The sequence below is a fragment of the Gouania willdenowi genome, chromosome 4, assembly GCF_900634775.1.
Source record: "Gouania willdenowi chromosome 4, fGouWil2.1, whole genome shotgun sequence".
Lineage (NCBI taxonomy): Eukaryota > Metazoa > Chordata > Actinopteri > Blenniiformes > Gobiesocidae > Gouania > Gouania willdenowi.
In genome coordinates this window covers 37425427-37438303 of record NC_041047.1, presented here as the reverse complement: position 1 = coordinate 37438303, position 12877 = coordinate 37425427, and the positions used below count along the sequence as shown (strand labels likewise).

General features: G+C 37.4%; 1 protein-coding gene across 10 annotated transcripts in view; it reads right to left on the bottom strand.

The window, feature by feature from the left end:
* Window positions 1-2244: 2244 nt before the first annotated feature.
* The window catches only part of kif1aa (kinesin family member 1Aa), a 110779-nt gene continuing 100146 nt past the window's right edge, over window positions 2245-12877 (bottom strand). For all 10 annotated transcript variants that reach the window (XM_028444756.1, XM_028444751.1, XM_028444752.1 and 7 more), the window contains 4 exons: window positions 8911-9054; window positions 8629-8821; window positions 5743-5861; window positions 2245-3481 (listed from right to left, as the gene is read on the bottom strand). In XM_028444756.1, coding sequence (XP_028300557.1) covers window positions 3439-3481; window positions 5743-5861; window positions 8629-8821; window positions 8911-9054 — 499 coding nt within the window. In that variant the 3' untranslated portion in view covers window positions 2245-3438. The remainder of the gene's footprint in view (window positions 3482-5742; window positions 5862-8628; window positions 8822-8910; window positions 9055-12877) is intronic.

The following is a 12877-nucleotide window of genomic DNA, read 5'->3' as shown; positions in this document are numbered from 1 at the left end:
TGGGTTTAGTCTGTTTTAGTTTTTTTATTTTGCATATTTTTCTCTCATTTTGTGTTTGGATATAATTAGTGTTGTTATTTACCTTTGTTTAGTCATTTTGCATTTTTGTGGAGTCAGTTTGTGTATTTCTGTCATCGAGTTATTTGTGTTCTTGTTTTTTTTTTAGCTCTCTTCTCAGTTCTGAAGTTGTCCTCTATTCAATTCAATTCCTTTTGTAATTTTGTATGTTTTTTGAGTGATTTTGTCTATTTTTGCTGTTTATTAATATCTTTATTGTCATTTTGTGCATTTGGGAAGCTGCACAAAATGAAACCGAGGGTTGTTGTCTTGCTTGTTATAAGTCATTTTCTGCATTTCTGTTGTCCTTTTGTGTATTTTTCCTGAGTCATGTTGTGTATTTGTGATGCCATTTTGTTTGTTTGTAGTACTGTGGGTTTGCAAAGTACTTTATTGTGTTTTTCTTGTCTTTTTGTTGTAATTTTGTGTACCGTGTTGTGTTGTTTCGTGTTATTTAGAGTTTTTTTTTGTGTATTACTGTTGTCGTTCATTATATTCTTTGGAAAAAAGACTGAAAAAACCTCTTTTTCTTTTTTCTATATTAATGGATTGCTTCAGAAAAAATATTAGCGATTAATAGCATAAAATATGTACGTTGAAAAATAAAACGGTGTAAAAAGCAGAGCTATGATGATATGATGGTCTATCAAACTAGTTTTAGCTCAGGGGCCAAATACAGACCAGCTTTAAGTGAATATTATAATAACTTTAAACATTCTTGTGCCCTCGTTTGTCCTTCTATATATAAATAATATATAAAGTATGTAAGGCACAGATGTGACATATTTCAGTCACTGCAGGATCTTTATTTACATTTCCTTTTTTGTGACTCTTCTTAATTAAATTTGGAGAAATCTTTGAGTAAAATTGATATAATCATGAGAAAACTGAGCTCTACAAATACTATGTACTTTCATTGAATTTGTGTATTTGGATGAGCTATGATATCTACAGCTGATGTAGTGTCAACATTAATGTACCAAAGTTGGCACTTCCAGTTATAAATTAGACAAAGTATTGTATGCTAAAATGTCCTTTGATTTTTGATCAATTTTTATTTAATTTGGGGAGATTTTATGGAATAATGTGAGAAAAAAACTAAATTATTATTTGGTAATTCATACAATGATTGATGTCATTTTCAATTTCTCCTGCAGGCCTAATCAGATGCTCTAAAGGGCCGGATTTGGCCCCTGGGCCTCGAGTTTGACACACGTGATCCACACACACACTCTGAGAACAGTATTTAAGCAGCATGAAAAACAGTTTTACAGTAAGTGTAACTGTTGCAGAGGTTTACAGTGTGCACAGTATGACTGAGATAAAGAGGCACTACGTTTATTCCATCTACAGTTTGTTTTTCCTGCTCTGATTAAATCATCTACACTCTACAGAAATAACATCTGTACAGAGCGCTGCAGAGGTGAGTGAACTATGGACAATAACACAAATGAAACGTTACAGCAGTTAAAATCATCACAGTCTCTATGGCAACAAGGCCAGGTGATTTTTGCTCATTTATTCAAAGTTTACTCAGGGTTTGTCACTATTTCTGAGGTGAAACATTAAAGCTGCTTGTGATGATAACTAACATCATTTTAAACGGTTTAGTTGTTCTTTCTATTACTGATGCCAGCGTGGCCCCAAAAGCTCTGCCAACGTGACATTTCTGCTGTTTTCATTGATTGAAAACGACACATCGACAGATATTGATATTGTGGCTTCAACAGAAACACTCGTCATAGGGCAGAAATATGTAAAGTAAAAAATGACGTCAAGTGAGTCACTGTTTATTATTATTTGGGCCTTAGTATATAATCAACTCAAAGATGTAAATCATTGTTTTAATCAGGAATAAAATTAGTTAAAAGTGACCAAAAATGGTGGATGATTTTTTTAGAACCACAAAAATTGGTAACAAATTTGAGTGGCCAAAAATAGACAGAAAAAATGGTTTGAAAAAAAAAAAAAGGGTTCAAAGTATCAAAGTTCAAATATGGTGAAAAGTGACAATAATAGGTCAATATATGTGACATTAGGTGAAAAAGTGGTGGAAAGTGTTTATAAGTGCTGGAAATATCTGGAAAGTGGAAAAAATTTGCAGAAAAGGCATTGAAATGTGATGGAAAAGTGTCAGAAATGGGAGAAATGTAACAAAAATGCATTAAAAGGAGCAAAAATGTGGCAAGAAAAAGTGATGAAAATAGGTTAAAATATGGTAAGTTTGGTCAAATGGTAAAAAAACTAAATAAGCACAATGGGCTCAAATTGTTCAAAAAATATTCTTAATTTCTTGAAGGCATCTAAAGGTTGAGAACTGAGAACTCCAGATCCCACAATGCAATGCTCTAAACCTTTCAGAACTTAAAGTGACACGACCATTTGTCAACACACCATTGGTTTACGGTCAATAACAAATAAAGAGCTAAAAACTCAAACTTTGTGAGTAAATTCTTAAATACTTTCGATTTATTATCAATGAGGTCTTCTCTGTGTCTTGATCAATGTTCTAAAAATATTGTAGTTATTGTCTCAAGCAGCTTTAAATAAACAGTTTGTTTCGGAAACATTCAAAATTTTAAATTTTTACTTGAAAATTATGAGACGTGTTTGTTTTGTGATGTGTAGACCAGAGTGGAACTGCACTGAGGACTTCACTATTATTAGTATTATTATTATACATTAGTTTTATTAGCACTTTTCTGGGAACTCAAAGTCACTTTACAATGAAGGGAGCAGTGTTCAGTGCTTTGCCTTTTTGTTTTTTTACCTTTGACATTGTTTCAACTGTCACATTCTTCAGACTTTCAGGGTTAGAACAAAGAGAAAAAATGACTAAATTCATCATCAAAACAAAAAAAAGAACTATTTTTTGTTTAGCCCGTTAATAACTTTAACACTAAGGATTTAAATATGAAACGTAGAGGGGAGATTCAGTGATAAAAAGTGATCAAAAGTGCAGCGTGCAGACATTGCACTGAACTACCACGTTAGAAATATAAATGTCTTTGTAAATAAATACATGCATGAATAAATAAACAGGTGAAATATCCTATTATAACACGCACAGTCAGATGAATGTGGTCAGTGCTAAGCTAAGCTAAGCTAACTCACCCTATACGTGTGGTTGCAATATTTAAAGGAATAAAAGGATAAGGCCTGATGTGTGTACAGTACAGAACCAAACATACAGTGAGGAAACACACCCACACACACACACACACACACACCACACAACACACACACAGTGTTTTTTTCTCACACAGCAGCAGAACAAGGCCAGCAGTGGAATGGGAGCTGTGGTGCCAAACTGGGAATGGCTGCTGTGATGATGGAGTGGGAACGAGATGTGAACCCATGAACACACACACATGTTACTTTTCACATCCTCATCGGTCCAGCTCGTCTTCTTGACAACTTTGACCTGAAAAAAAATAAAGAAAAAACAGGAATTTTAAAAATAAAAAACAAGTTAAAAAACTAAGGGTGTAATGATTTATGTAATAGATCAATAAATTGATTGATATTCCTATGATCCAACTACATCAATCTGTGCTCGGCAAGTTGTCCTTCCTGATGAGACTAATCCACAATTCACACACCTCTGGAGTAATAGATCTATAATCATTTTAAAAGGGTCATTCCATGTAATTTCAACACATTTTCAGTGAAAAACTAATAAAAAATCTTTTTTTTTCTTTTTACCTTGTCTGCATCTGCTGTCAAAGGTCAACACTACAACAAGTGCAACCTTTTAAAGACAGCAATGCATGTTTTTTTATTGCAATAAAATAAATGATTTTATTTTAGTGCTTAATTGTGACCATCACCAGCCCTCCCTAAGGAAGGGTGAGAAATACTTTATTATAAGGAGGATATAAAACAATAGGGTAGTGTTACACCTCGGTGGGGGGAAGGGAACAGGGAAGAGAAAGTCAGGGTAGGAAATGGAAAGGGTGGGGAAGAGTTGACTGTTTTAAAGTGAGAGCGAGATGTGATGTTGTAGTTGTAGTTGTGTATAATGTGCTTATTGTGTTGTCTAATCAAACCAGGCTGGTGACAAGTGTGAAGCTTAGGTATAATGGTGGTGGCTGTGGACAGAGGGAAGGAGTGAGTGGTAACACCTAAAACAGGTATTTAGGATCAACGTTCCCAAGGCCAGTGCATCCATGACCAATGTTTGTGAAAGAAACGCTTCTGCAAACCCAAGCGTCGCCCAAGGCCAGCAGAAAGAGTCCCCGAGGAGCAGCCACCGCCCCCAACACACACACCCGAGAAAGCCCCAGGGACCCAGCGCACCCCGCCACCGACACCAACCCCAAACCCCCCCACCAACACCCACACCCCAGGACCAAAGCCCTCGCTGAGGAGCTGGCATCAGTGGCACCGCTAGCCGGAATCCTGTACGCACTGTGCGTACAATTTTTTTGAAGATGTGGGAGAAAGAAAAAATAAATAAATAAATGTTAGAACAGACATGGGCCACTGGTGGCCCGGGGGCCACATGTGGCCCTCTGTCTAATTTTCTGCAGCCCCCAAACTAAATGTACAAAATGACAAAAAAAATACACAAAACAAAAGCAAGAATACACAAAATGACTGAGAACAATATACAAAACTAGGCAAAACCTGTATTGAAAAAAATGACAACAACCTGTATTTGGATTTGTTGACAAGTTTGTTCTTTTTCTACTTCTTGATGTTCTTTTTTCATGTTGTTCAATGGTACCAGTGGCCAAGTTGTAGGGAAAAAAGTATATATATATAAATATATATATATATATATTTTTTTGTGACGTCATGAACTTTGACCCCTACCAATCTTTTTACTAGTAAGTCGATGAAATAAAACACTCCACTTGAAATGAGCTTTTCATAAATGTAAGCATTGAACTTGTACGATAAATATTTGTAGAGATATGAAAATTTTTGTTTTTTGACACTTGACACGACCTTGACCTTGACATTTTGGCTCCAAAAAAGGTCGACTGCACATGCCTGACATTGCCCCTATGAGATGACATACGTGGTATTAGTGCTGCATTAATAGCCTAGGAGGAGTTCCAGGACTAACGAGTTGCGGAAGAAAAATATATTAATTTTTCAATTGCCAAATACAATTAAAGAAAATGACAACAAAAGTACAAAAAAAGACAAGAAAAACACATGGAAAGACTCCAAAAATGCTAAATTACAACATAAATACACAATATGACTCCAAAAGACATTTCACAGAAATAAATACACAAGGACAACAGAAATGCACAAAATGTCTCATCATAATAAGTAAGACAACAACAAATGTACACACAATGACAGACAAAAACACACAACATTACAATAAAAACTCTTTGCTGTTTCCTGTGTTAATGCTCAAATTGATCAATATTCTAAATGCTGACATGAATGTTGGTAATGTGGCCCTTCCATCAAACAAACACATTTTTGTGGCCCCTACTGTGATAGAAGTTGCCCACCTCTGTGTTAGGAGATCAAAGTAAATTTCCTGGGAAAAAAAAGTTGTCTGAATAAATGAAACCATAGCATATGGAATGGTTTTAATGAACCGGTATCATCCCTGAATGGAATCGTATGGTGATTAGAATCAGATCTTTGTTAAAACTAATCGTTGCACCCCTATAAAACAAGCCTTTTTAGTGCCGTGTGTGTGTGTGTGTGTGTTACCTGATAGTTCCAGCTAGCAGAGGATTAAACGCATACAGCCAGTCGTGCATCTCTTTGTCGTTGGTGGCCTGCAGTAAGATTCCCCGATGTTCGGTGCACACAGCGAACGTGTTTGGGGTCTGGAAGGAGGAGAGGATAATTTCAAGTAAAATTCTTCTTCATAAACATGTGCAGAGGAAAGGGTTGTGGCCAATTACATCTTTCAATTACAATTATGTTTTCAATTATCCATGTTCAATTACGATAACCGTCAATGTTCCCCAATTACAAATAAATTCTATAGATTACTTTTCTCCTTGAAGTCTATGGGGACGCCGATTGTAAAGTTGCGCATTCTAAAATAAAGATTTTTTGCACGTTTAAAAAACGTATGTGAATTTATTTATGTTACTTATGATTTACAGCAATATTTGTGAAATATGTGATTTTTTTCCTTGTGAAAATATAATGTCAATGTAAAATCTAAATGTTAAATCTAAATCTGAGCTTTTATTTTGGTACTTCCGGTGAATTTGCACATTAGCTAAATATTTAGTTTCACTCGTGACATTTAAATTAACATTTAACATTGATTTAACATTATATTTTTACAAGAGAAAAAATATCACAAATGAATTATTAATTACACCACGTGTCAAACTTAAAGCCTGGGGGCCAAATACGGCCCACAGGAGAAAATAAAAAGGTAAATTATGTGTAAACAAAGGGGCTCACAGTTGTCCCGGTTCTTATATTGCATGACTGCAGTCATTTTTAATGTTAAACTGTTGAAAAAACCTCAATGTTCTTACAAAATCTTTTAATTTTTCTCAAATTATTACAAAACATTTTCCTTAAATATAATTTGGTCACAAATCTATGAATTTAAAGTGTAGATCCTGTTGGGGCTGATATTTGTAATTCATGGCTGGAATATGGTCGGTTTCTTATATATTTTATATTGTATATATATTAGGGTGCATCAAATTTCAATGTTAAATTTTAATTTCAAAATATCAATTTGGCTGGCATTGCATGTTGTTCCAATTAACATAAAAATGACCTTTGCAAAGTTTTGAGGAATTCCATTGAGCTTTAGGGGTGCCACCTCACACATGAACTTTGGTGAAATTTCGAAAAATGTGCAATTTTTAGTCTAATTGCCAAATGGTTGACCTGGAAATGTTGAGGACAGTGAACTTTTATACAGTAACATGTTCTATAGGTATAGGGTTATCAACATCAAAGTTGTTTGTTTGCCCTTTGGGCAACTTGGGCATTTCTCAGAATTCAACTTTCAAGATTCTCCTTCATTTTTCCTATGGATAAAATGAATGGAGGTCAATGGGACATGTTTACGTCACCTTACCCTGAATTTTGTACAGCAGTGATGGATTTCGGACACACATACACAGTTTAATTGACTTTAATGTTAGACACAAGGGGAGATACTGACACACTTAAAATAACAAACCTTTTCTAGTGGCTAACTCACTGGCAACTAACAGGGCCTAATGGTAAGACTGACAATAACTAAACGTCAAACTTAATTGCTCAGTCTGTGCCAGGGTCTGCTCCATGGAGCAACATCACCAGGGAGAAGGAGAGAGGAAATGGAACCTGAACTCTGAACCTAGCCATTGCATCTCCCCCCAGATATGTCTCCCCACCCGCCTCCAAGATCGCTCTGGCAAGTGCACGTTTGTCATCATTGGGCACCTTGCTGCTGAAGAGAGCCAGGGGTAGCATCTCACCTGTCAGGTACCAGCGATGCCTCTCCAGCGCCTTGATCGCTGATGCCTCAATGCCCTCATCTACAGCCTTGTATGCCTGTAGTTGGTGGTAGAGTGTCAGGTCATTCCAGGCAGCATCTACAGCTTTCTCGCAGGTCAACCACCACTTAGCATAAATGTGTGAAATGAAAATGGCAAAAGCCCGAATCTTCGGCACCTGCTGCCGTGTGGTGATTGTGCCCTGGGGAAGCAACGTGATGTGCTGCTCCATCAAAGCCAGCTTAAGAGTGTAGAGCAGCTTGGCCATCCATCGTGCCTTGTGGAGCGCTCCCGGACGTTGGAAGGTCACTGTAGTCTGCTCTTCACAATCCAGAAACACAAGACACAGCTGCACAAACCTCTTGGTAGTCACCTCGCTTGTGGTCCGTGACTTCCTTTGCGCACCTGACAAGTTCAGCACGTAAATTGCTTAGGAGTGGTTGCTCAGTGTTGCCAGGAATGTAGCGGGACCATTGGCTGCTTGATTCTTGTGGTAGCAGTGTCCATTTCTCTCTGAGACGGGTGAACAAGCTAACCTCTGGCGAGCGTGATGACTCCACCTTCAGGTCTGTAAAAACCTGGTTCAGGATGACCTCGCCAATGTGGTGCCGGCACCCAGACCAAAGCAGTGGTCGGCCCAGTGAGAGCTGTATGGCAATGCAGGCTGCTGTGAGATGGCCGGTGTTTGACGCAGTGGTGTCAAATGCCATGTTGACAACATGGTCAGCGCAGCGCCAGTCCTGCAGCAACATGCATGTCAACTGTGCAATGATTACCTCAGATCTCCATGGCGACCATTGAGCACTGTTAACCACTTTATCCAACAAAAACAGATGTGCGGTGGCACCCCTAAATCATCATGTACTGGAAAAATATTTTGCATGTGTTGTTTCTACATATATTGGAACACTTTTAGCACCCAGCCATATCAAGATTCAAGAATTGTGTTTTTTGATGCACCCTAATATATATGTATAAGTGCAAACCAGGGCACATGATGATGATCTGTGGCTCATTTGAGATCAAACTGCTCTGTATTTGGCCCCTGAACTACACTCTGGTTTGACAGCCCTGAATTACAGTTGGTTGTAATTGAGTCAAACCCTGGCTGAGGATCAGAAGGTTAAAGGCTGACCTTGAGCATGGCCTGCTGGTCCTCGCTGTACTCCACCTGAGCAGACGACAGGTTGAGGATGGCTCTCTCCACCGTGTCTCTCTCTGAGTTGTAGATGTAGACGTACGGCCGCCGCACCACCACGTAGCGCTTCACCCACCCGTTGGTGTGGGGCTCCAGGAAGTGAATGTAACCTTTTTTGGACACAATGGGGCTGAACAAACAGAGGCCATACGTTAGATCTTAGTGCACGTTGAAGCTTAATAAGTGGGGAAGCTTTGTGAAGCGTCTCCTCTGACCCACCTGACCCTGATCTCCTGGATATCAGGAACAAACTTGCGAGCTCGAGATGTATTTTCTCGACCTCCGGCGTTGCACTTCGTGGCGTCTGCGTCGTGCAGCGTCTGAGGAACAGGGCTGACAGCACGGGACCGAGGAGTGGGGGGTCTACAAGCAGAAGTGAACGTAATGGATTACTGTAATTGAGTTCCTTTTATGGGTACTTGTACCAGGGTCGGGGTCGATTATAACAGTAAATAAAATTTTAAAAATCTAATCTGTCACTGTTGTCATCGTAATTGAGTTCAAATAATTAACTTTGTAAATGTAATTACCATGGAAATTAACTAAAACATGTCAATTAGAATTTAATGAAATGGAAAACAGGCCTATGGAATACACGTATGTAGTTAACAATTATTAAAATATGTTTCAAATCAAGTCTTCCCACAACCTGTCAGTGAATTTTCACACTGATGCTGGTGGTAATGTTAGCAGAGTTAGTGGGTTAGAGTTAGGATATAATCTAATTTTCTTTTTATAGAGACGATACAATTGTGCAGAGTAACATAATATATAATATGAATGTTCTGTACAAATAGTTTATAGCTATTGCTAAATTCCAACACTTTTACATATGATATTATAATAAATTCAACTAAAATCTAAATGTAAAGATGATAAAAATGACATCATACACCCATAGAAACACATACAATCATCACAACACTATATGAATAAAAGTTAGTAAAATTGTAATTGAACTTAAGTAATTGAGAACGTAATTGTAATTGACATTCAGGGGAAAAATAATAATTAAAATGTCGGTTGTCGTAATCATAATTTTTGTGATGTGTAATTGAACATGGATAATTGAAAATGTAAGTGTAATTGAAAAATTGACCTCAATCCTGACTTGTACTTTTTTGAGTATATTTCTAAGTCTTTACTTAAGTACGTTTTAAAAAATGTTAAGTAATTTGTTACATTACTACACCAAAGGATTAATGAGTAAAACCTTTTTTTAATTCCGTTCTTAGTCGTGTCAGTAACGAGTAACTTTTACTTTGAGTACTATTTAATTGAGCTACTTTTTACTTGTACTTGAGTTTTTTATGTGTGATTTACTGTACTTGTACTTGAATACAATTTCAATCAAGTACCAGTACTTCTACTTGAGTAGGTTATATATCAGTGCTCTATACATCTCTGTCTATGAGGAACAGACAGGACATACATGTCAAGTATCCCGTTTTGGCCGGGAAACTCCCGTATTTTACCCCTCTTTCCCGCCATCTTCTCGTATTATTATTTTCCCGTAAATATCCCGTATTTTAATGTAATAATAATTAAAAGATGCCTTACTAAACTGAACGCCATCACTGGCCTCGCGAGAACTGCCACCTGAAATGGCCTGGCTTGGTGGCAGCTCTCGGGAGATTAGTGCGGCAAAAAACCCAGAAACAACTCAGAACAGAGATGATGAATGAAGACGTTCTGGTGAAAAAAACAAAGAACTGGTGTAAATACGTTGTAAAATGTTTATCTTCATAAAGAGCAACAGGATGTGACATAGTTACACGTTCTGTTAGATTAATAACTGATATTTTAACGTGCAATATTCCACAGCGGAAGGAACCACCATAAAAAATCAGCCAATCACAAGCTCCACAAATGTTTTATAAAGTGTTAAAGAATGTAAAGTCTGTAATAAATGTGTCTAATAAGTCATTAGTGAATACCACAGAACCACATGAGTGAGCGTGAGAAATTATAATAAAAATATATAATGAAAATAAAATGTTTATGTCTCACTTAAAGACAAGCAACGTGAAATTAACAGTAAATATTAAATGTGCTGACTTATATATAAACTGTAAGTACATTAAATAAACACATGTACTTCATATACACATTTATGTTTTTATTTAGAATGTTTTATAATTTAGGAATTAGGGCTGGGCGATATATTGAGATTCAAGATGTATCAAGTTTTCTATTTTGGCGATATAGAAAACTATAATATTTCATATATCATACAAAACAAAATACTAGTTTTAGGAGTCACTGATTTTACTTCTCAGAACAACATGTAAAGCTCAGTTTGATGATTAATGAGTGTCACATATTGTGCAGCTGTTTGTTAATAAATGTTATATAATAAATAGCATTTTACATCAGCAAATTTAACCCAGAATTGTTTTTCTGGTCAGACTTTATTTGATAAAATGATCTACATTTATATCGTATATCACCATTTAGAGAAAATATATTGAGATATGAGTTTTGGTTCATATCACCAGCCCTAGTAGAAATGTTCACAGCATTTTAATGTTAATAAAGGTCGGCCTATCAGATTCTAATCTCTAAGTTTAAATTCAATTAATCACAATTACTGAGCCTTTAATAAAAAAGCCCATAAAACGTGACCCTCCTCTTGTGTTAGCTTTCTGTTAGCATCTCTTATGATAACGGGTCAGTTTTGACAAGATTCCATAGCGTTTAAATTTTGATGCCTTACCATCTGTCTATTAAAGCATGTCTGTGTGTCTGTGGCTAAAATATCTCTGGTGTTCAGGGACAGACAGAGCTCATACTTGCTACATAGAGTAGCTGTAGCTTGGTTCAAAGCTGTTTGTACTGTAATGCTACAGTTAATGGATAATTTCATAAATTGTCTACTGTGAGCAAAGCAGAGCCACTAGAGCAGGGGTGCCCAATCCTGGTCCTCAAGAGCCCCTATCCAGCATGTTTTAGGTGTTTCCCTCTTCCAACACACCTGATTGAAATGACCAGGATCGTTATCAGGCTTCTGAAGAGCTTGATGATGAGTTAATCATTTGAATCAGGTGTGTTGGAAGAGGGAAACATCTAAAACATGCTGGATGGGGGCTCTTGAGGACCAGGATTGGCCACCCCTGCACAACTTTGAGCCGCTGCGTGCCAGAGCCAATTACAGTGGGGAGCATGAGTCACGTGTTCGGCCAGAGCCAATCACTAAAGAGCTTGAGTAGCTACGTGAGCACGCACCAGACGTGCGCGCACAGCCAAGCAGACCTAGACCACCATAGACATAGACATAGACTGTAGACGCCCCCATTGCATTGTTTTATCATCTCATTCACACCAAAGTGTTGTTTGCTTTACGTGACACGGCTTTAGCGTCTGCTGTTAGTGTGTGTTTGTGTGTGTATGTTTAGTTTATTCAGCCCCAGCATGTTAAAAGAGAGTCCTACAGCGGAGCGATGCACTCCCGTTTACTATCGCTTTCACAGCGGACACTTCTGTCTGTTTCAGGACACACAAACGCGCATGTGTGTGTGTGAACCCCACCTCCACTGTCCACCTGTCAATATGGACTATAACGTTTATTTTGCCAATCATTAAAACGGCATACAGCTTATAATTGATCTGCTCTGGTCACATGCACTCTCTCACTCCGTACATGGTGGAGCAACGACTACGGCATTCATTCGCACACTTATCAGATTCTACCTAAACCGCTGCATTGGTACAAACTTTATTATCAATTTATCATGTGCATGTCCCACAGAATTAATCCAGCAAAATCGCACACGCTATTTTACTTTGCACCCACACATTTACCCTTTTATATCACTACAGAGTATGTACCCCTCTTTGTACATCCAACCTTCAAACACATACTCATTTGGCCATAATTGACAACTCTACTTAAGCTCCTCCCACTATGTGAATACATACTTCTGACGGGCACTGTACTAGTCTCATAAAAAAATTAATAAATAAACAATGCGTTATAATAGCCTTATCTCAGAAAAATATTGTAAAATGTTTCCATTTTTATGCTTTACTACAGCCTTAAAATCAGAATGTGGGTGTTTTCCTAATTTTTCATGCTTTATTGCATTTTCACCCGTTTAAATGTGCTCATTACATTTGAACTAGTTTTAAGGGTCTAATGGCAGTGACAGTTTTTCATGAATTTCCATACCGATTTCAATTACAATGT